The sequence below is a fragment of the Sapajus apella genome, unplaced genomic scaffold, assembly GCF_009761245.1.
Source record: "Sapajus apella isolate SASKATOON/1434 unplaced genomic scaffold, GSC_monkey_1.0 scaffold9, whole genome shotgun sequence".
NCBI lineage: Eukaryota > Metazoa > Chordata > Mammalia > Primates > Cebidae > Sapajus > Sapajus apella.
Genome location: NW_022436949.1, coordinates 45,019,236 through 45,042,522, shown reverse-complemented (window position 1 = coordinate 45,042,522; position 23,287 = coordinate 45,019,236). Strand labels below are relative to the sequence as shown.

At 42.9% G+C, this 23,287-nt stretch overlaps 1 protein-coding gene across 1 annotated transcript in view; it reads right to left on the bottom strand.

Moving 5' to 3' along the window:
- Positions 1 to 405: 405 nt before the first annotated feature.
- UBAC2 (UBA domain containing 2) overlaps positions 406 to 23,287 on the bottom strand; it is a 180,891-nt gene continuing 158,009 nt past the window's right edge. Inside the window, exons 8-9 of the mRNA XM_032277577.1 lie at positions 17,966 to 18,088; positions 406 to 1,598 (exon numbers count right to left, since the gene is read on the bottom strand). Coding sequence (XP_032133468.1) covers positions 1,491 to 1,598; positions 17,966 to 18,088 — 231 coding nt within the window. The 3' untranslated portion in view covers positions 406 to 1,490. The remainder of the gene's footprint in view (positions 1,599 to 17,965; positions 18,089 to 23,287) is intronic.

Below are 23,287 nucleotides of genomic sequence, written 5' to 3'. Positions count from 1 at the left end.
TCAAGTCTTGACTGCAGCCTGGTTAGCGAATGAAGTCAGGGACGTCCCTACCACTGTCAACTGTTCCTTACAACCTGAGAAGGTGCAACTCAGATTCAGGGGAGGCTTGCGCGTGGGACCAGCTAGGCTCCAAGAAACTCACCTCGACCTCATTTCTGAGCAGCTCAGTGGTCCCAGGCAGCCTCAGTGCGGCCGAGCTTCCAGGTCTGCACAGGTAATGCCACTGACCTGGGGGGTTCTGTGCGCAGTGCTGCTTGCAGGAACAAAAGCGCTTCACTCACTTCAAACAAGCACCCATCTTCTGAAGACAGATGAGCAGTGTGGAAGACTTGGTTGAGTGGCGAATGCACAGCCTGGAACAAGGCTTTATTTGTACAAGTCTGATACAAAAAAAAAAAACTGGAGTAAAACACATTAAAAACTTTATTGTAAGTATCAACATCTAAATTTGCATCAATTTGATACATCACTGCTCATTTTGCAGAACATAACAATTGCGCATTGCAAGAGTCAACTTGCTTCTGGTCTTTTCATGCTCACAGCGGTCCCCCCCTGCCTCTCCTCTCCCTGACCTGAGCCCTGTCCTCCGCAGTGTGCCTTGCCTCCTGCTGCCGCAGGTTCAAGACCCAAGACCTGGGGAGAACCTGCTGCCAGAGGAGCTGGCTGGCTGCAAGCTGGGAGGGCCAGACAGTTAGCCTGCCACAGGGACGGGGCAGGCTAAGGATCATTTTTCTCTTCCCCGGCTAAGCCTGCGTCAGCCACAGAGCTCCCTAGTCAGTCCACGTGGCTTCAGAAAGCCTGCTGTTCTTCCTCTCCATCCCATTTCACCCACAGCCTAGTGGCCAACTCTGGATATTCTGAGCAAAATTAACCCAAGTTCATGGAGAATTCCAGAACCTTGAACCAGCACATGGTTATCACCATACTTTGTTACCAGATGCAGGAGAAGGTACTGGCCTGGAACAGCATGGGGGAAAGTTCAACTCCCCGTTTCTCCCTCATCCCCCAGGAGATTTGAAAACAAGTTTGAGAGAAAAAAAAAAAACCAGTAACTAAAAAAGTCCATGAAGAAGGATCTGACACGTCCTTTGTGAAATAACATTACTCTCTCCCATCACGACACAGGAAATGACGTGTTACACAGTAAGAGGGTCACAGCAATTCCCCATCTGGAGTGCCATTCAACTGCCTGCAGAAATCTTCCATTTTAATGCATTTTTAAACACATTCAAAACAAGTAATGACTCTCCAACCTAGGGAAAATGCCCAATAAAAAAATATAGATAGAAAATACATGCTAATGTAATGGCAAACTTATTTCGATGCTATAATGGCAACAGTCTTGGGGTTGAGGGTGGGGGTGCGGTGGAACCTCCCTCTCCCCACAGGAACATCAGCACCAGAGGTGCTCGGTCCCCAGGCTGATCTGATGGTGGGACCATGCACTGTCAGCTGGTGGCCAGTCCAGTCCCAGTGCTGGCGTGGGACTATCAGTGCTGCAGCAGGAAGTTGGTGGCAACATTGAGGTCATTGTTTGAAGCTCTGAGGGCTTCCAAAGCATCACCTCTGGAAAATCCCATCTCCATGAGCCGGGCGACCTGCAGGCAGAGAAAAAGCAGAAACCAGAGGCGCTGATGACACTGCTGCTTATCCCCAGGCCCCAAATGTTCTTCCTGTGAGCCTTGTGGCAAAGGTCAAACCTGCTTACAAAAAAAACAACTAATTTTCATTTCAGTATGAAATCTGATACTTAAAAAGTTATGCCAGATACAAATTTTTCAATGCTTACTATGTGTAGCCAAAATATATGCATTATCGCACATAACCCTCATTCTACAGACAAGGACACGGGCATGGCCTGCTGGGACCAGGCCTTGGGAGCAGGTCGGCACGAGCTGCCAGGCACACCGCCAGGATGCGTCAAGTTTGATTCCTGATGATGGTGACACGTGCTCCGCCCTGGCGTCACACTGCCACACAACTGCCTGCCTTTGGGAGCTTGGACCACTTTGGCAGCTGTCCTGTTTGCAACCTGGGGCTTACGCAGGCAGCAAAGTGGGGCTAAGCCTGGGGCGGCGACCCAGGGAAAGGGGCAGCGAAAGCCACCAGAAGCAGGGAGGAGCAGGCGTGCGTCGCTTTTGACCACAAATCCTGATTCTGTGAATACGGAGGTTTCCTGTACTTTTCTCTACCGGCAGTCTCCAGGACTGAAATTGGCAGTGTTACTAAAGCTTAGTTACAACGCTTTTTCCCAATTAAGAATGTATTACAAAAATATTTATGGCCCCAGACTGCCACAGAAATACAGTTTTTGTAAGTATTTTAAAATAAACTGCACTTGCAATAAACATCTCATAAAAGTCAAGTCTTGTACATGTTGAGTTTTTCAGCCATGTGCACATTAAAGAGGCTTTTGTGGGTTCACCTGAGGACTTAGTCAGAGTTTCCAATTTTGCTCTCTGAAAGAGAGCAAGATACTTGGTGCTACATGGTGGAAAGAGAAGGGGCTGGGTATCGTTGCCCTTCCCCCTGCTCAAAAGACTTGGTGGGGGGCGTGAGTTGGGACTGTGGCATAGGGTGGCTAGAGGAGGGGCTGGGCATGGACCTGGGGGGGACCTCAGTAATGGAGGCCCCAGCAAGGTGAGGAAGAAGGCACGGAGAGGAGAGACAGGTGGGGTAGGGGACCCCTGGTGACTGCCCAGGCCTAGACACCCAGACCCCTCCCCTCTCCTAAACGCCTTAGGAAAGAGCTGACAGCAAACAGGGACACACAGAGAAGGCTGCTCAGAAGCTGAGTCCAGCTAGGGCTTTTTCAAATGGAGGGTGCTGCTCATGTCATGGGTGGGTCATGACCACTTAGTGGATGAGGACTAGGCTTACAAATGCACAAAGTGAGTGTGCTCCCCCTGGAACATCTCTTTCAACCCTTAACACAGGGACAGATGCACAGCCCTGGCCAGGAAGCCAAGAAGGGCTGCAGGTGTCTTCTCAAGGCCTTGTGGTGGGGAGAGCTGTCCCTGGGGCAGCAAGAGACCCAGTACCTGGGACACTATGGCGCCCCAGGTGACTCACGCTCAGCTGTCTGGGGCTGGTGGACAGTGTATAGGAAAGGCTGAAACTTTCTAGTTTTCCCATCAGAGGAGAGAGCGGCATTTTCCAGAACATCAGCTGTGGCGGAGTGCTCTGGCCTTGCTGCCAGGTGGCTGAGAATGCTGCCACCCAGGTGTTCTGCCTCTCGTGAGCTGCCATCCGCGAGATATCACAGCTTCAAACCCATTTCACTGTACTACCATTATCCATTCCGCATGTCACCAATATCTCTCGTAAGCTGATGAGATGTTGTCAAAGGTCTTGGTGATATCCTGCCAAACTAGACTGCTCCTTCGAGCCCAGTCTTCTCCCATTTGTGCACGCCATCTCGGAATACCGTCCCCAGAACCAAGTGTGACACGGGTGTGGTCTCACCAGGGCAACGACCAGTGTCCTAGAACACAGCTACCTTTTCAACATTCACAAATCATCTATTTGATAATAATCTGTTTAGGCTTTTGCCAGTCGTGAAACTTCCATTCTGCCACTCAGTTCTCAGAATTCACACTTTCCTTTTCCTTAGGAACATTTTCAAGTCAAGTGTTCCTTCCTGTGAGTCCTTGAGCCTCCATCAGGTTGTGCGGGGAGGGGGCTGGAGGACTCGGGTTGGATATGTGTCATGTGGAAGGAAAACTCTCTGATCAAGGTGGTCTTTCCAGTCTTGGGTTGAAGTAACCTTTGTGATGTTTACTACAGCTACTTCCAGTTAAGGACGACTGTCACTGGTGGAGATAACCCCAGGTAGGGAGCTGGCCTGCCTTCCTTCTACCTGTTATCTACCACCATGATGCCATGGCCCTCAAACAACTTAGCCACTCTTAATGACATTTATTGAAATGGCTTGGAAAAGCTACCTTTACTACTGCCTGTAGTACTTCAAGCACAGCTGAGGACTGGCTGCTTCTTTACATCCAGCCAGCAGGAACAAATCCATTTGCTGTCCACACTCGGCAATTTGGAGATTTGGCAAATCATGATTCATAATCCGGAGTGATGACGTGTGACCTTAGGCTACAGCTCCACCTGGCACTTGACTCTCTTCTCTCCACTGACAATGCATTTGCTTTGGAATCCAGAGGGTGCTGATAACAGGCTGGCCACACACAGGCCACCAAGACAGGGCAGCAACACCGATTGCATGTAGGTCCTGCCCTGGAGAGGAAGAACCCCTTAGGTCTGGGATGGCTGGGCTGGGGTGTAAGTCATGTAGGTGGCATCCTGGAGTGAGAATGAAAGCCTCCTCTGTATACGAGACTTCCTTCTGAGTTCATCCTCTCTCAGACATGGACTCGTGGTGTCGTGGTGCTGGTTTTGATAACCAAGACTGGCTTTTCACAGGTCTTGGCAGAAGAGAGTGTTTGCTGTCACAAGCTTGCAGCCAGCTGGTTCTTCATCCTCTGAGGGGGGGATCATGCCCCTTTAGCCAAAGCTGGCTTCAGAGCTTTATGCAATTTTCATGGGTGAGAAGACAAGTGTGAGGGGAGAACTTTCATTGCCCACTGACCTGGTATTTGCACCAGATTAAAAACAATTGTTAAGTAGTAATAATGTTAGCACAGTTCTTTAAAATCAGAAAACTTACACTAAGAAAGGGTACTTGAAAGTTTCCCCTAGTGTCCAAAACCAAACATCCACGGAAAAACGAAACTGCATGCTTGGGCTTGGGTATGCAGGATGACAGCCAGCCAGCAAGGACAAGGAGGGTCAGGGGACAGGTGTTCCGATGGGTGCTTACCAGCACTCCCTAGTGGAGGTGCAGTGCTGTGCTCACAGCCCTGCAAGTTAGCCAAGCGGCCCCTGGTGTCCTTTTTTTTATTTTTATTTTTATTTTTTTGGTGCTGTGAGCAGGATCTGGTGTCCTTTATGTAGTATACTGGCTCACCAGACACAAAACTAGCAGCACAGTGAACACTTGTCTGTAGGCCTCTTTCGTGGATGCTAACAATTACTGCTGCGGATCTTACTATTCATCGGCTCAGAGAAGCCCAACACACCCAATAATCCCAGCACGTCGGATTACAGTCTTTCTTGGGAAAGGCTTATTTAGCCTCAATATTTATTATGGCTAAATGAATCTTAATATTTCTCTGCTCAGAGACGCTCAACACATCCAATCCCAGCACATCTCATTACAGTCTCTCCTGGGAAAGCTTATTTAGCGTCTGAAGCATCAGCTCCTGTGCTCAAATTACAGAAAGACAATATTGAGGCCTGTGCAGACCTGCAGTCAGGTTAGCAAAACACAGGCTGAGCATTCCTAATCTGAAAATTCAAAATCCAAAACGCTCTGAAATTTGAAACCTGTGAGTACCAACATGGCAGTACAAATGGAAAGTCCACACTTGACCTCATGTGATGGGCTGCAGTCAAAATGCAGGCCACGACATGTAGTTTATTCAGTGTCTCCAAGGGAAAAGAGACCCTCCCACCCTCCTTCAGCTGTGACGTGCCTTTTCGGCACATGCCCAGATCCCCCCATGCAAGCACATGCCAGTGGTGGGTTCCCCATAGTGCCCTGCATGGGACCCAAACCCACGTGCATCGCTGTTTTTTTGCTTACTTTCTGCTGTTATAAAAATGTTGTTAAAATATCTAAAAGCCCTGCAGATACCTCTCTGGGTAACAGTGATAAGAAAAAGAGGAAGCATTAATGTTTATCTGTAGCACAGAAAGTCAAGCTGTTAGAGAAAGTGGACAGCAGCGTAAGTGTGAAATGTCTTACAGGAGAGTTTGGTGTTGGAGTGACCACCATTTAGGACCTGAAGAAACAGAAGGATGAACTGTTGAAGTTCTGTGCTAAAAGTGACACACAGAAATTAATGAAAAATAAACAATGCATAAAGATAACAATGAAGATGCTGACCATGTACTGAGGGCAGATTCCTTGGTGTTGCAGTGAACACCTGCCACTGAAGGCTATGTGGGTCAGGAAACAAGCAAGGATCTATAAGGATGAACTGAAAACGAGAGGGAGCTATGAATATTCAACAAGTTGGCTGCAGAAACTTAAGAAAAAAACATGATATTAAATTTTTTTAATGTGGTGATAAAGTATCATGAAGCAGTAAAGAAATTCATTGGTGAGTTTGCCGAGGTCATTGCTGATGAAAACCTGATGCCAAAACAAGTCTATAACACTAATGGAACATCACCGTTTTGGTTTCATTGCCCTGGAAAGACACAACTACGGCTGATGAGACAGCCTCTCCAGGAATTAAGGACATCAAGGGCAGAACAACTGTGCTGGGATGTGCTAATGCAGCAGGCATGTGTTAAGTGTAAACTTGTATGACAGGCAAAAGCTTGTGTCCTTGCTGTTTTCAATGGGTGAATTTCTTACCAGACAATTATTATGCTAACAAAAAGGCAGGTTTAACCAGGCACATCTTTTCTGATTGGCCTCATAAACATTTTGGACCTGCGTCTTGTGCTCACTGTAAGGGAACTGGACTGAATGATGACCAAAAGATTTTGTTATTCCTTGACAACTTTTCTGTTCATCAACCAGTTGAAATGCTCATCAAAAATAATGTTTATGCCATGTGCTTTTCTCCAAATGTGACTTCATTAATTCAGCCATGTGGCCAAAGTATTCTTAGATCAATGAAGGGTAAATATAAAAGTACCTTCTTGAACAACATGCTAGCAGCGATGAATGGGTATGGAAGATTTTCAAAAGGCATTTAAGCATGAAGGATGCCCTCTGTGCTGTTGCCAATGCATGGAACACAGTGCCTAAAAACAGAGCTGTGCAAGCCTGGTACAACTTCTGGCCTGTGGCTATGTTTAGTGATGATGATGAACAAGGTGGTGACTTTGAAGGATTCCACATGTCAAGTGAGGATAAAATGATATCTGACCTCCTAACATGTAAAAAAAATATACCTTCAGAGTCTGTCAGTAAGTCAGAGGTGGATATTGAAGTTTTTATTTTTATTTATTTATTTTTTTTTGAGACGAAGTCTTGCTCTGTCTCCAGGCTGGAGTGCAGTGGTGCAATCTCGGCTCACTGCAATCTCCGCCTCCTGGGTTCAAGCCATTCTCCTGCCTCAGCCTCCCAAGTAGCTGGGACTATAGGCATGCACCACCACACCCAGCTAATTTTTCTACTTTTAGGACTGGAGGCATGTGCCAACATAGGGGTTTCACTGTGTTAGCCAGGCTGGTCTCAAACTCCTGATGTCAAGTGACCCGCCCACCTTGGCCTCCCAAAGTGCTGGGGTTACAGGCATGAGCCACTGCGTCCTGCTGGATATTGAAGTTTTAACGTCAATAAGGGGGCTTCAGTTGTTCATTAATTGACCCGTGGTGAAATAGCTAAGATAGTGCTGAGTCAAGGTGATCGTGACAACAGTGATGATGGAGATGACGTTAACACTGCAGAAAAAGTGCCTATAGATGACACACACACAGTGCGGGATGGGCTTACTGAAGAACTAGAGCAGCATACATTTATAACAGAATAAGAAATCATGTCAGTTCATACCATCAAAGAGAAATTTCTAAGATATAAACTGTTGCTAATGAGGAAAATGACTCTGGAGGAAACATTTTAAAAAGCCATCCAGCAGAATGCCTCCTCATCCCTAGAGGACCCACTTCCTGGCCCCTTAGCTGCTTCAGATGTTTCTTCTCATCTTAAAAAAAACAGTATGCAATAACCTTTCGATGAAAGCACAGCACTGCAGGAGCGGACTAGGGGCGGCCACTGCCTGGTGTTGCTGTTGTCCAACAGCTGAGCCAGGTGTGCTGCGGATGCTGCAATCCTGCTTAGCCAGCCCCAAACACACTATCTTCCCACTGTATTAATAGTATGTCATTTTTCTTTTTACTATTAACTACTTCTGTGTGAGTAACTGTAAGAAATGACTGCTTGAGGGTAGCATATAAATCGAGTCAGGAATGAAGATGTCCAACAACCACAGAGGGAGTGGCAGGGACAGTGACAACTTTGCGTTCTGAGGGTTCAATGTACACAAACTTTGTCTCATGCATAAAATTACCCTCAGGCAATGTATATAAGGTGTACATGAGACAGAAATGAATTCTGTGTCTAGGCTTGTGTTCTACCCCTAAGGTACGTATATGCAAATATTCCAAAATGTGCAACACTTCTAGTCCCAAGCATTTTGGATAAGGGATACTCAACCTATAGGGGCAGAACACCAGGTTCACGCCTCCGTAAAATAAAAATGCAGGGGGACTGCGTGCTGTCTCAGGTCTAACTCCAGTGCAGGGGGATCAGCCCAGCAATACCAGTGGCCGGGAGACTTGAGCTCTGGAGTCGGCCCCATGTGACCACATGTAGGGGATCAGGCTCTGGCTCTCCATTTCCTCGCAGTTCAGGAGATGAGAGGGATGTATGTGAGAAGTCCAGAACAGTGAGGGGCACATGACAAGTGCTCAATAAACATGACCTCTCAGGACCACTATTATCCAATGGAGGGCAGCAGGGCCAGGTGTGTGGTAGGTCCTAGTGAAGTCAGAAAGACAGGGGCAATCTTTTTAAAAGGTAAGCATAAAATTCTAACAAAGAGCCTGTTATTCTAGTGACTCCTAGAAATACTTTATGTATTTATAAAGTTTAGCAAATACACAACTCTGATGACTATATGAATAATGTTATTTATAGATGGTCAGTCCACCTCTCTCCTTTATCCAAAGAACCATATTTTAGCCATAACATGTATTAACTCACACTGAACCCCTGAATTACTTCATTTTCTCTGCAGGATGCTTCCTGTCTTTGTAGTTCAGCTACTGGGATGAGAAGCATCAGAACTCACCATGAGCACCTGATCCAATCTAATATTCACAGGAAGAGAAAATTTTAACGCAAAATCTCCTGATGTCAGTTTGTTAAAGAATAGTAATAAATATTTACAGATGGTCTCCTCTGCTCTAAGGACTGGCACTAGGTACTTGCATGAGTGGGGTACTGGGTTAGGGCCTTGCATGGATCTGGTCTGCATCGTAGATGGTGAGCTCCCAGAGGGCTGGCCCAGGCCTGGCCTGCTTTCCTCCAACACAGAGCCTAGCACACCCAGTGCCCAGCACCGGTTAGAGAAGGCTGAACCTGAAGATCAAAAATGACCAATATACATGTGGAGGACAAAATGAGAATGCTGGTAGAACACTGAGACTCTGGCAAAGACCGTGCTAGGACAGACACACGTTCTCTCATGAGCGGAGCCAATGGCGAGACATGGCATGCTGTAACTCCGTCAGCGTTGGCTTGATGGGCTTGCGATCATCAGTCTGGAAAATTTTAAAAATGTCCCAAAGAAATTTTCTAAAAAGGTGTTCTTTCAACATTCCCTCTCCATCCCAGAGCACAGTCAGTACCTTCCTCCTTCTGCTCGGGCACCACAGGAAGTTTCTGCCTAAAAATCTTCACCACAAAATAAGATTAGATTGCAGCTTGGTTTCTAGCCCCCAAATCTAAATGATCCCTTCCTCTAACTTCATTGAGAAGCCAGCTTTAGGTGGGTTCCCCTCCAGTGTGCTATGCTTTCCTGTATTCCACGTCTACTTATTTCTAGACACTAACATTCCCCAAGTGTAACATCCAGAGCCTGCTTTCTGTAATAGGAAACCTGACTTCCAGAGACAAGGAGCAGAGATAAGGCCACTTAGAGGACACCAAGGAGCAGCTGGTGCTGTGGCAATGGCAAACTCCAGCTCTGCCCTCACAGGGATGAAGACCCACTCTGAGGTGTCCAGGGTGCCCCACTGGAGCCCCCACAGGGATGAAGATCCACTCTGAAGTGTGCAGGGTGTCTCATCAGAGCCCCCACAGGGATGAAGACCCACTGTGGAGGTGTCCAGAGTGTGCCATCGGAGCAAGGTGTGGCTCCATCAGCTGCTTTTCATCATGAGCTCCTGAACCTCAGGTGGAGCAGCCCTCCACCAGCCCTGGTGTGACGTGGCCACATGGCTGGCTGACCAAGGCAGGGGAGCATGACAGAAATAGGCGTTGCCACAAGAGCACTGTCATCATCACTCTGACGATCTTCCAAAGGAGAACAAGATGGAATACATTCCCCTATAATGTGCTTTTCAAAGAGAGAACACACTGAATGAGGAAAATACCCTTGAGATGGACATAAATCTGTACCAGTTTCTCTTTCCTTTCCTGAGGTAGTAGGGACACAAATGTCTTCTATGATTGGGGTATGTGTCCCTACTACCTCAAGATAATTCTCACTTAAGAAAACGCCAGCCTGGGTGACACAGTGAGACCCTTGTCTCTACAAAAAAAAAAAAAAAAAAAAAAAAAAATTAGCTGTGAATGGTGTCATGTGCCTGTAGTCCCAGCTACTCCGGAGGTGGGGTTGGGAGGATGGCTTGGGCCCAGGAGGTCGAGGCTGCAGTGAGCCATGATAGCGCCACTACACACCAGCCTGGGATACAGAGAAAGACCACGTCTCAAAAAAAAAAAAAAAAAAAAAATGAAATCCTAGTTTGGTATTTATTTTACTCACAATTCAACTCCTCTTTGACACAAGTACGATGGGACATTCATTCTAATGAGATTTCTAGCAAATTCCCTCAGTGAAATACTCCTCTTGGTTGATTCAAACTAGACTGTGGTTTTCTTTAACTTCCCTTTTAGCTAAGTGCGTCAAAAACAAATGGTTTTTTTGGGTTCTTACTTCCCATATTCTGACGCTTGCAGAAAGTGACGCCCGCCAGAAGACGGCCCCCACCCGATCCTGAGCTCACATTGGGTGCAGGGTGGCATGCACACCGTGCTGGGGGAGCCCAGATGTGCTGGGCCTGCCTTGCCCCTTGCCACCATAGCTGCTCACCCCCATGCCGACGCATGGTAAAGACCCTTGCAAGGCAGTACAGCCCCCACTTTCCCGTCTGACTGCTCTTTTCCATGGGAGAACTGCAGCACCCACCTCTTTTCACACCTCTTGGCTGAACACAAGTTCCTGGTTATTGTATATCCTTGCCAGGGCTCTGGGCTGCTCCGAGACCAAGGGTGTCTAGGGCCTCGTCAGGTCCTGGTACAGAGCAAGTCTTCAGTGAAGGCTGGCGGAGCTTCTTTGTGTACATCTCTCAGAGTACACAGAAGAATGAGGCACCCCACAAAAGCTGGTTATTATTTGAGTACCACCTAGTATTTCATTGTAACACATCTAACTCTGGGATCTTGTTAGAAAACACATTTCCAATCTACTAGAGCAAGAAATGGAAAAACCTGGCGTAATACCACTCTGTAGCACATTTTTACATGAAAACATGAGTTCTGAAAGGGAAGTTTACTGGCCACACCTTCGTGTTTAGCCCCTCTCCAACCGAGGCTGGGGCACCTGTGTTTATCAGGCTCTTCGTAGGGTAGGACACAAGGCAGGCCTGGCCCCAGCCCTCAGAGAGCTCGCTGTCCACATGGACACCAGACACCATGAGAGGCTAACCCAATACCCAATGTGCTGCCATGCTTGGATACTCAGAGCAGAAGCACAAGGTGTGTCTCGAAAACAAATAAATATTAGAGCCCTGCTTTCAGAAGGTGAGTATTTTAGTTTAGGTGGGTTTTCTGGAGACAGTGGTAAGGATTCCTGAGATGTCAAAGCAGAGAGCCTCATTAAGATTTAGATTCTCTAATACTAAATACATTTTGCTATTAATCAGTGAAGAGTAAAAGCACCTTGTGGGTTTAAAGCCATTCTCTCTACTTGGGCTAATAGAAGCCTCAGAGACATAAACAGAATCCACACGATGTGTCACGTAAATTAAACAAAAATTATGGGAGGCCATTGTTTTGGGCTCCAACAAACCAGAAGGCCAAACTAAATGGAGTCACTCATGCTAAATGCCACATAATCGAATTGAAACTTTAAGAGAGCAGACAGATCCCAAAACAAGACGACTCACTTTTTCTAAAAATAGGAGATCCCAGACTACATGAGTCAGCATAAGGAACTTCCCTCTGCTTTAACCCTTAAAAAAAAAACCCTGAAGTAAGTGGATGTTAGCCTATCAGTTAACCTATCAGTTATTTTTCTACTCTTCTGTTTCCTTCTTACAAAACCTATTGTTGCATTTTACAAAAGGCACTGTTCTGCTGCTGGCTGGTGGGAGCTCACATTCTGTTTTGTAGAATGGAGGCTGCACTAATTCATAAGTTGCAAATAAAAGCCAATTAGATCTATCACTAAGTTTGCTATAATTCTGTCACTTGACATGTATTATAAATGTATTATTAATATTAATGCACCAAGTGGTGCATCTCTTGTGTGGGCGGTTAAGTCATGTTTCCTGGGCAGGGATGGAGGAAATTATATGATTATAACCTGCCCCCTTCTCTGTGTCCAGTCCATCCTCTAGGGAAACCCAATGATGGCGTTTCTTGTGTAAGATCCTGCACGATTCCTTAGTGTCTAAAGAATAACAGCAGGAGTCCATATGACACACATCAGACTCTTGGTGAGCATGTCTGGCCTCCTTCCTGTCCAGTTTCTAGAATCCCAGGCAGTGCCACACCTGCCAGTTCCCTCCACTCCGGCCCACCCATCCATGGCTCCCCACCTCCCATGTACTTGTCTTCAGGCCTCTTCTCTGCAACATCACTGCTCTCACAGCCTTTTTCAGCCTCAGCAGCACCTGAACACTTCCACATGCTCTTTGTCCGCCTGTTTCCCTGCACTGGGCTCACAACTCCTCAGGGCAGGAGATTCCACCTTACCCATCTCAGTGTTTTCAGAACCCAGCACAGTGCTTAGCCCTGGTGCAGAGCAGACAGCTGGTCACTGTCGGCTAAAGGAAGGAAATCCATGAATGGGAGAGACGAAGATGAAATTTGCTCATTTTCCTTTTGTTAAGTCCCAGCTTTGGTCCTAACTTATTTAGTCTTATTTAACTTTCTTGTCTGATTTTACCTAATAGTCATTTTCTAAGCTTTGGGAGGGTTCAGATGAGATACATTTGATGCGTTTTTCACCCTTTGATTTCAAAAAATCAGAAGCAAATATGAGAAAAATTTCATCATTTGTTAGAGTATGGGTCATAGTAGTATAAAGATACCTGGTTTTTAAAAACCAGTAAAAAAGAGAGAGATGGCATAATGGATACACTTATTTATTTTTAAGATAGACATTTGAGCACATCTGATTACTCAAGAGTTTATCAAGTGGCCTTTGGTGTGGCATTTTTTTGTTGTTGTTGTTGACAAATAGTTTTTTACTTTTCTTCCTCCTCCTCCTCCTCTTTCTTGTCTACCTTTCTCTGGGCATCCATGGCAGGACCTTCGTGCCACCCATTTTCCCTTTAGACTCAAAGCCGCTGACACCACCTGTCCATCTTTAGCAGCTTCCCTGCCTTGCTGTCCTAAAGCTGCCTCTCACAGTCACTGATTCCACAGCTCACCCAGCTTATCTATGCATCTCCAAAAGCAACCCCAGAGTTTATGGATTTGATGCTGGGTGGGATCCTGAACAGAACAGGCAGTGGTCTTTGGGAGGCATTAGGGGCCTTCTCCTTGCTTCCCTGAGTTGGTCCATAATCCTTCATTTCCCCGCCACAGCCTATTTTATCCATCTTTGTCCTTTCATCAAATGTAGACTTCTCTTTCCCCAGACATTCTCTTCCAATTCTCAGAGCACCTGGAAAGTTCTGTGAAATTGATAAGAACTTCTGAGTTTTTCTTCTGATCTTCCCCCCGTGTGTCTGCACAGGGAAGGCATGAGCAGACATCTTACCCTGTGGTTTCCAGGGGTCGATGTCACCATCCCGACCGTCTAGCTGGCTGGCTGGGCAGCACAGGGTGTATTGGGTGGCTTGACACTCTCCAGCCTTGCACCGCAGCCTCCTTCTTGGCTTATTCTTAAATGGGGCTGGGGTGTCATCTCTGAGGGGTGATGAATTGGCAGAGATGTCGTGGGTCTACTCACCAAAAAACAGGAGTGGATTCTGAAGAACTAAAAATCTTGAATCTTAATAACAGCAAAAATAGCAAAAGTAGAAAAGGTAGCAAAATATTTCTATGGCTACCAAACTATTATTGGATTTATTAAAGGATGCACATCCTTCTTATAATATTCTGTTTTCAAAGTACATGGCATACATTTCACATCTACTAGGTTTTCTTGAACTCTCACTAAAATTCCTGAAGTATTTGTTTACAGCAGAAAAAACTCATATAATCATTTCTATTTTTCTTGGCTTAAAAAATTACTAAGTTTCTTATTGCACTAAAATTACGTGACTCTGATATTTAAATGAAGAAAATACAAACACATTCAATTGAAAAATTAAGCAAAAATCTGCTTTTGTTAATTCAAACTATGTTATTAACAAAAATTTTAGACAGTGGTTAAACAAACTGGCTAAGAGATTACACTATAAATTTTAAAACTTCTATGTAAACATCTTGCGGGCAAGAACAGTATCTTTTTTATCTTTTATAATCTCTAGTACCTACCACAAGAAACACTAAGAGCCTGCAGAATGAATAATACCAGTAAGAAGTTTGCATCTTTAAGGCAACAATGGTTTGCAACACCTATTTTCAGGATAATCAAGAAACAACAAAAACAAGATTTAGAAAATCAATGTATAAGAAAGCCTATGTTAAAAATAACCCCTCATGTTTTTACAACTTCTCACAATATAGAGCAAGGAAGAAATTAAGCGCTGTTTTAAACTGATGCTGATGACATGTAACTTCGCTGTTATCATTCTGGGATGATAAAAAAAAATGACTCATTTTTCAAAAAAAACCCCGAAGACTTCAATCACACACATACTCCTTTTTCTCCCTTTTTGACACTTTTTTTTTTCCTGAAGTGCCAAAACTGAGAAATATATCACTTGTAAATACGTCTTAACGGCTGCCCCATGAGGAATATGACTCACTGCTCTATCAAGTAAACAGTAATTTAACAGAATTTTGATCTTTCTTTTCAGCTGAATTTGACAGCGGTATCTTATTTTTTAAACATGCTATAGAAAGATTTTACAAATGGCAAGTTATTGGGCTTTTCTTATCCATGGGTATAACCTTTGTCTGGAAATTTTCTAGTGGAGGTAGAAGAGGGAAACTGTGTCTTCATACTCCACCTGTCAATCCTGAAAAGCTTCTGAAACCATCACTTTGAGTAGAGAAGCGGCAAGCGGGAGGGGCTGGATCCATTTAATGGGCGCATGACACTGGTTTCTCTCAAAAGCATCTGTCACAGTCTAACCCAGGGGTGGTCACGAAATCCCTGCCCAGGGTTACCTTTTGAGTTTTGGAAAAGATGAGGACAAAGTTTTGCCACAGAGGCAGGTACCTGGCATTTATTCACTCTGGAGACAGGGAATGGGGAGGCAATAGCCTGGATGGTGTGGTCAGCTGTGAAATGCTGATCTCAATTTGTTTTGTTTGCTGAGAAGGAAAAACAATAGGCAGAAGGAAACTTCAAAGTGTTACGATGGCAACGCTCCTAACTTTCTTTTATAGATTTTTAAAAGGTTGTAATTTGAAATAATTTCAAACTTAGAAAAGTTTCAAGAATAGTACCAGGAACCCTTGATCTTCCTTAATCAGATTCACCAATTGTTATTTTGCCATAGCTGCTTTCTCTCTCTGTCTGTCACACATACACACAATCACACACTATGTACTGACATGGACAGGTATTATTCCTGAGCCATTTTAGAGTAGGCTGCATACAGTATGGTGTATGTATTTTTGGTGTATGTATACAAGTATTTCTCCCTTAATACTTGAGTGTATATTTTTTAAGAACAAGAATATTCTCTTTCCTAACCATGGTCAGTATGTACCCAGTCCTGGAAATGTAAAATTAATATAATACCAATATCCAATGCTTAGTCCAATTTTATCAATTGATACTAAAATGGTCTTTCATCAAAAACTTTTCCCCACTACAAAATCCAGTCCAGGATCACATATTCCACTTGGGCAGCATGACTCCCTAGTCTCCTTTACTGTGGAGCACTGGTAGTTTTGAGGAATACAGGCCACATATTTTATAGAATGTCCCTCAAATAAAGTTTATCTTATTTTCCTTTGTGATCAAAGTTATGCATGTCAATTGTAACACATAACTGATGTGTCCTTTTCAGGATACGAACATAATGATTCTTTGTTCCGTAATTGGTAATGTTAATTTTGATAGCTTGGTTAATGTGGTGTCCTCTGCAGAATTACTATTTTCCTTTGTAATTAATAAGTAACTTGTGGAGGGATACTTTGAGAGTACAAGTACTCCTTAACTTATCATGGAGTTAAGTCCCAATAAATCCACTGTAAGTTGACAATATCAAAAGTCAAAAATGCACTTAGTAAGCCCAACCTACTGAGAATCACAGCTTAACCTAGCCTACCTTAAACATGCTTAGAACACTTAACATTACCTTACAGTTGAGCAAAATAATCTCTTAGAAATCTAGAGTATTGACTGTCTCATGTAATTATTGAGTATTATACGGCAAATGAAAAACAGAACGGTACACAGTCACTGCCCAGCATTGCAAAAGAGTCTCATACCACGTATCGCTAGCCGGGAAAAGGGCAAAACTCAAAATTTGATGTATGGCTTCTACTGAATATATATCACTTTTGCACCACTGTAAAACTGAAAAATGGTTAAGTTCATTGATGTTACTTCCCTGAATGGATTTTTATTACAATGCTTGCAAATTTTTGATTTTCTAATACTATCATTCTTTGTATATTACTTGACATTCCATTTAGGAAAAGCATTTCCTTTCCCCCAATGTATGTATTTATATAAATATTTATTAATATCATTCTAATGCATGAATTCTTACTATCCTTTATTTATTTTGATCGCCAAAGCTGATGCCCCAGATGTGGCCAGCAGCTGGCCCCAGTGTCCTTCTGACATGTCCAACCAGTGACTGATCACTTCCTTCCTTTCCTGGCACACTACGATCCATGGTTATCCTATATGTTCCCTACCCTGGGCCTGGAATCCACTGTTTCCTTAGAGAAGCCTGGTTCATTTTAGTGCAGAAGAGTGTTTGGAAGCCAGATCTGGGCTGTATGTATGCCCACTGCTACCGGGAGGCCACTGCTTCTGAGCCCTCTTGGCCAGAGTGAGGGTGTACACACACACACACACACACACACACACACACACACACACACTCTTATGAGTGTATGCTGATAGTGATAATTCCTTCCCAACCCCACAGGATGCTCCCCGTCTTCCCCTGCTTTATATTTTTATTTTCTTTCTTCCATAATAAAATCAAACTAGTTCCTCCTTGACTCAAACCTCTAATACAGGCAGCATAATTTTAGAATTGGTATACTTATACCCTTATGAAAACTAAACCTATGAAGAAGTGTTTAAGATTTGTCTGTCGTTCTTTTTGTTCCTTCTTTAGACTAAGGGTATATCAGGTTCAAAAGTTATTGAAATCCATTTTCCCTCCTTCAATGTGATTCATTTGTTATTCATTTGAAATGTAGTTGGATCATTTGTTTGTTTCTTTTCAATTTTACATTTGACCCTGTCCTTTTGGTTTGCTTGTTGAATAAGTAAAACATTTACATGACTCAAAACCATACAAAAGTGAAAGCATGTCAAAGGCGCACCTCCTCCGATCCTTTACAGAAAATCAATCTCATTAGTTTCTTGTGTATACGAAGTGTAAGAGCATCCAAAACAAGCTACAATAATCCACTCCCCACCAGCCCAAATAATGCCTTCTTCAAACTCGTAAGAACCACAGTAGCTAAAAAAGGCCCAAAGTCTCTATCATGGTGGCAGCTAGACTGCTGGCACCATCTGTATTTATACGCTTGATTACCTTCAAGTCCTGTTGATCAAAACTGCTTCAACTCTGAAGCATGGATTTAGGATGAGTACAAATATTACTGATTAGTTACCTGTTCCTCGGAAACTTCTAGAGGAGGGGGCACTGCTGGCTCAGACTGCTGACCACCCTGATAGTTTACATTTTGTCGCTGACGTAAAGGAGGGAAAAGACGATTCCAATTGATCATTCCTCCCTAAAAAGAGATCAACACACAGTGATCAGACACAGAAGGAGCAGAACCATCATAATGCTTGGAAGAGCTTTCTCTCAGTGCAGTTACATCTATAGACTGGGAATGAAGTGTCACATTGATCTGCTCCAGGCAAGCTATTCAAATCCAAAAGTATCACGACATCCTTCAGTCAATAGGACAAAATTGGCAGCCTGCAGTAGGTGCTCAGGAGAAAAGAAAGTAATGGGCAGTGCAAAAGCTGTTTGTGCACAGTGGCTGTGGAAGGCAGTGAAAGACATAGACAGACACTCCTAATTTCAACCTATGACGCCACTGACTGTTCCAACTCCAGTTAACTCTTAGGAACTCAGGGCTTTGCAGGGCGTGACAGGAAGAACGACATGGAGAGGAGGCTAAGTCACCATGGGCAGCCAGAAATCAGGTGTTTCCGTTACAGGCCTTAAAATGCTCCCTTACTCTACCACTCTTCTACTTATGATTGAAGTGAATCCTGAGTGCGCACAGTGGAGGGAGGCTGCAGGCTGTGATAAAGACTCAGCAAAAGGCTAGAGAGTATGAAGGGAAATCCGACAAACAGGGAAAAGGTGAGAAGGGAGGACCAGTAGCCATATTTCTGAGGGTGGCTTCACGGATCCTAAAGACCGACAGCAATGCCATTCCTTGTTTAGTCTCTGTCACCAACAACAAGAAAAAAGCCAACAAGGGGAAGAAAAATGCATCACATGTTGCTATTAAAAAAATCCATGTTTCTAGCTATATGGCAATCTTTGAATTTATTAATTTCAATCTCTATTTCTAGAAGTCTTCTAGTCCTGACAAAATTATAGACTAAGTATCTGAAAATCTTCCTACCATAAAGGTGAAGCCAGGCTCCACCCTCGACATGTGGGGATTGTGGGGATTACAGTTAGAGATGAGATTTGGATGAGGACACGGAGCCAAACCATATCAACTGTCCACCAACAGCTGCAGAAAGGGAAGCTCAGTGGGTCAGTGACTTGCCCAAAGTCAAGCTGCCAGCTACATGCAGAGCTTGGATACACACCCAGGTTGATATGAAGCATTTTTGCCTCTCAGGGACAATGCTGAGCCGATGACATGGCAGTGCCGCTCTGGACACACTGATTCCCCAGGATGCTCATCTTCTCAGGCTGAGTGGGATGTGCGCCTGTGGATGCCTGGGATGGAGTGGTCGCCTGGGATGGAGTGGCCGCCTGGGGTGGAGTGGCCGCCTGGGGTGGAGTGGCCGGCCGCCTGGTGGAGGGCAAGGTTTTTGAGTGCCCATTCCACTACTTACTTTCTGACCCTCCGATTTCCCCTTTGTGAAAAATGGAAATAATAATAGAACCCACTTCAGATAGCTCTGAGAAGGATGAATTTAAGTTTTTAATGTGAAATGCCTGGCACAGTTTCTGGCTCAGAGTTAGTGCTTAGGAAATGTTTGTTGAATGAATAAATGAAAGACACATAATCAAAAAAAAAAATAATAATGCTATTAACAGAGAAATATTTCTATACTCAGCTAACCATAAAAGGAGTAAGTGGAGTCCCAAGGCCTCAGGAACAAGCAGGCATGGGAAGCAGAGCCACAGCGGACAGCAGCCTGGGAGAGCGGGGAGCACAGTCCTGCTCATCCAGAACCACTTGGGTTTTATCACTGTTTGGGTTTGGAAGATCTGGCCTTGGGTCTGAAAGAGGTAACAATTTTGAGTTCAGTTATCTGTCTAAAGATACAGTCTTCAAATGGCAGTATCCTCAGCGAAAGAGATGAAAAAAATCAAATTAAAAATCCTGTCTTCCTCCGGGATAGAGCAGGAATCTTGGTCCTGCCTGAGAATTAAGAACCACAGGCAAATTTGGGGTTCAAGTTATACTATACATATGTGGTCTCAGAACCCATCAAAAAGTTATATAAAAATTGGTTTTGGGATGGAGATATCTAAGGAGCCAAGCAAAAGCAAATACAAAATTACTCTGCAGAGATATTCTCTTGCCCTGGTGTTACATGAGATTTATAGTTAAAGCTATAAATCTCATGTGGGGAAAAACTCAGGATCAAAAACTATAAAATCCACAAGGAAATCACCCATGATGAGCAAGTCGGCACACACACCACAGAGGAGGCCGGGGTCCCCAAGGACCTAAATATAGGAGGATCTGAAAATGATTACACACTTCAAAGAGACTAGGATGTCACGGGAGGACCTTAAAGAGAACAAACAGATGTGAAAAAAATTAGGGAAACAGAAGCCACTCTAACCTCTCACCTCCTCCCTACAAACGAGAAATCTAAAATATAAAGACATACACAAGTTGATGTAAAGAGATGGGAAAAAAATCAGAGAAACACGAATCAAAGAATGCTGGTGTTAGTAGATTCATGGCAAATAAATAGACCTCAAAGGCAAAAAAGGCATTATTAGGGATAAAATCAACAGAATACACGAACATCATATTTATATCCAACAGAATAACATCAAGACACAGAAAGCAAAAATTAATAGAATTACAAGTGGAAATATGCAGACATATGCTTTTCAACATATAACTCCATCACCAATAGATCAAGCAGACAAAAAATAATAATATAAAAATAACAAGTTTATTTCTGAATGAACATATATATCTTGCATTTAATATTTAGAGAATAAACATTCTTTTTCATTACATGAAAAGTATTTACAAAGTAATTGTGTACTAGTTCCTATATGAAATATTCACAAATACCTAATCATAAACATTACAGATTATATTCTCTCACCATAATGTAATTAAACTAGAAATCAATATCAAAATAATAACTAACACAAAAAACCCCACACATTGGAAAATCAAAAAAACCCTCATAATGAAAATTAGAGGGTATCTAAGAATGAATAAAATAAAACTATTACCTATTTATCACAGTTTGTGAGATGTAATTAAGTGGTTGACGTAATTTTAAAATATTGAGCTTAAATTAAAAAAACGAAAACTGAGAATTAAACGGTTAAGTATATCCAATTTAAGAAATTAGAGGAAGTAACAAAAACCTAAAGAAATGAGAAAGAAGAAAGTAGAAGGTTGGGAGCAAATGGTAGTAACATGGAAAACAAAGAAACAGCAGAGAGTCACCAAAACCCTCTGCTGTCTCTTAACGGAGTCAAATCAAACAGGCAAACCTGGCAGCCTTGATGAAAAGACAAAGGAAGAAGCACATAAACAGTATTGGGGATGATATAAGGGATGCAATGGCAGATTTTTTTTTTAAAATCACAAGAATACTTCATTCATATCAATAACTTTGAAGAAAGACACCTTTCTAGAAAAGTATAACTTACTAAAACTTATCCTAGAGAAAACAGACATTGGTAATTATCTTTGAAAATTGTTCAGGAGCATCTACTAAAGATAAGCCATGTGTGAGACTCAGCAATTCCACTCCTGTATAAAAGAAATTCAAATACATGTTCACCAAAAGATATGGACTAGAATTTTCTCAGCAGTATTATTTATAATGGTTAAAGACTGGAACTAACCAAATGCCCATCAACTGGAGAATGGGTAAGTTATGGCATATTCACATAATGTAATATAATAAAGCAGTTTGAATGAATGAACTATAATGACATGCAGCAATGCGGCTGAATCTCTCAAATAATGATGAATAAAATAAACACAAAAAGTGTATTTGTATGATTATTATTACATAGCACGTACTTTTCTGGATATATATAATACTTTACTGTAATTGAAACAGTACTTAAAAATCTACCCACCAAAAACCTACAGGTGAAGTTTATGAAACCTCTAAGGACTCCTTGTCTCATATAAACTGTTCTGGAGTACAGAAAAGGAAGGAGAGTTTCTCACCTAATCTTTGAGACTAGCATAACATTGTTTCCAAAAGTAGACAAGGCCATTACGAGGAAGAACAATTATATAATATATAGTTTATTTTCCTTGGGTAGATACAATAATCCTAAATAAAATATTAGCAAACTCAATCCAACAATATTTAAAAAATAATTATCTAGTATGATGTACTTTATTAGGATTTATCTCAGAAATCTTAGAAAATCTAGCAACATAATCCACACATTAACAGACTAAAGAAGAAAAATCAAAACTCATATCAATAGGTATGAAAACAATTTAACAAAATTCAGTACCCATTCATGAAGAGACAAAAATGCCTATTACTAATTCTTGCATTCAGCACAAGTCACAGCATAATGAGAACAAAAACCAAACCGAAACAAAAATCTCACATAAAGATAGAAAAAGAGAAACAAAACTCATTATTAAAATGATGACTGTCTACCCAGAGAATCCAAGAGCATTTACAAAGCATGAGAACTAACAAGAGAGTATGATTAAAAAGTAACACTCCCTCTATTGAAATCATTTAGAAAAAAATTACTATTTATAAACAGCAATAACAACTATAAGGTAGTTAAGAATAAAATCAAACAAAAGATCTGCAGGATCTTTAAGTAAATGGAAAGATTTAGCACGTTCCTGAATTGAGCCTGGTAACATGCAATCCTATAATCTATCCAGACACTGCCACCTCAAGTCTTGCAGACTGCTGGTTCACTTCCAATATCCATTTTCCCCCTTAAAAAAAAAACGGCTTTGGTTTTTTTGGGTGTGCATTTATGTCTGATTTGCTACATTTCTCAGTTTCCCACCATGTGGACTAGGTTCTGACAATGGTATGTCAGCAGAAAGGGAATATGAGCCGACTAGGAAGATCCTCAGAAGCAGGAGCTTGCCTTTTTTGGAGGATCAGGTGGAAGCCCTGTGCTGAGGATATGGCAGCATTAAGATCAAAGGAGCTGGGGGCTGACGGCTTCAGGATGCTGCTCTGCCAGCCTGGGCTGCCCACTGCTGAACTTCTATATGAGAGAGAAATCAACTACCTTGTTTAAGTTTCTGCTATTTTGTGTTGTCTGTCATTTGGAACCAGATTCCTATTATCATTCCTATTCCCACAACTTATTCGTAACTGCTGTATACTCAAAATTCAAAAGTATGCATGTGTGTACATTTTGGTGAGACTAGACTACTTGAAGTTAAAGCTCAAAACCAGGCATGAATATTTTGAAGAAGTATGATAAGAAAGGATTTCTCTACCAGTTATTAGAACTTAGTATTACACTGCAGTAATTAAAGTCGTGTGGTAATATTAGCACAAGTTAGGCAAAAAGTCCAAAC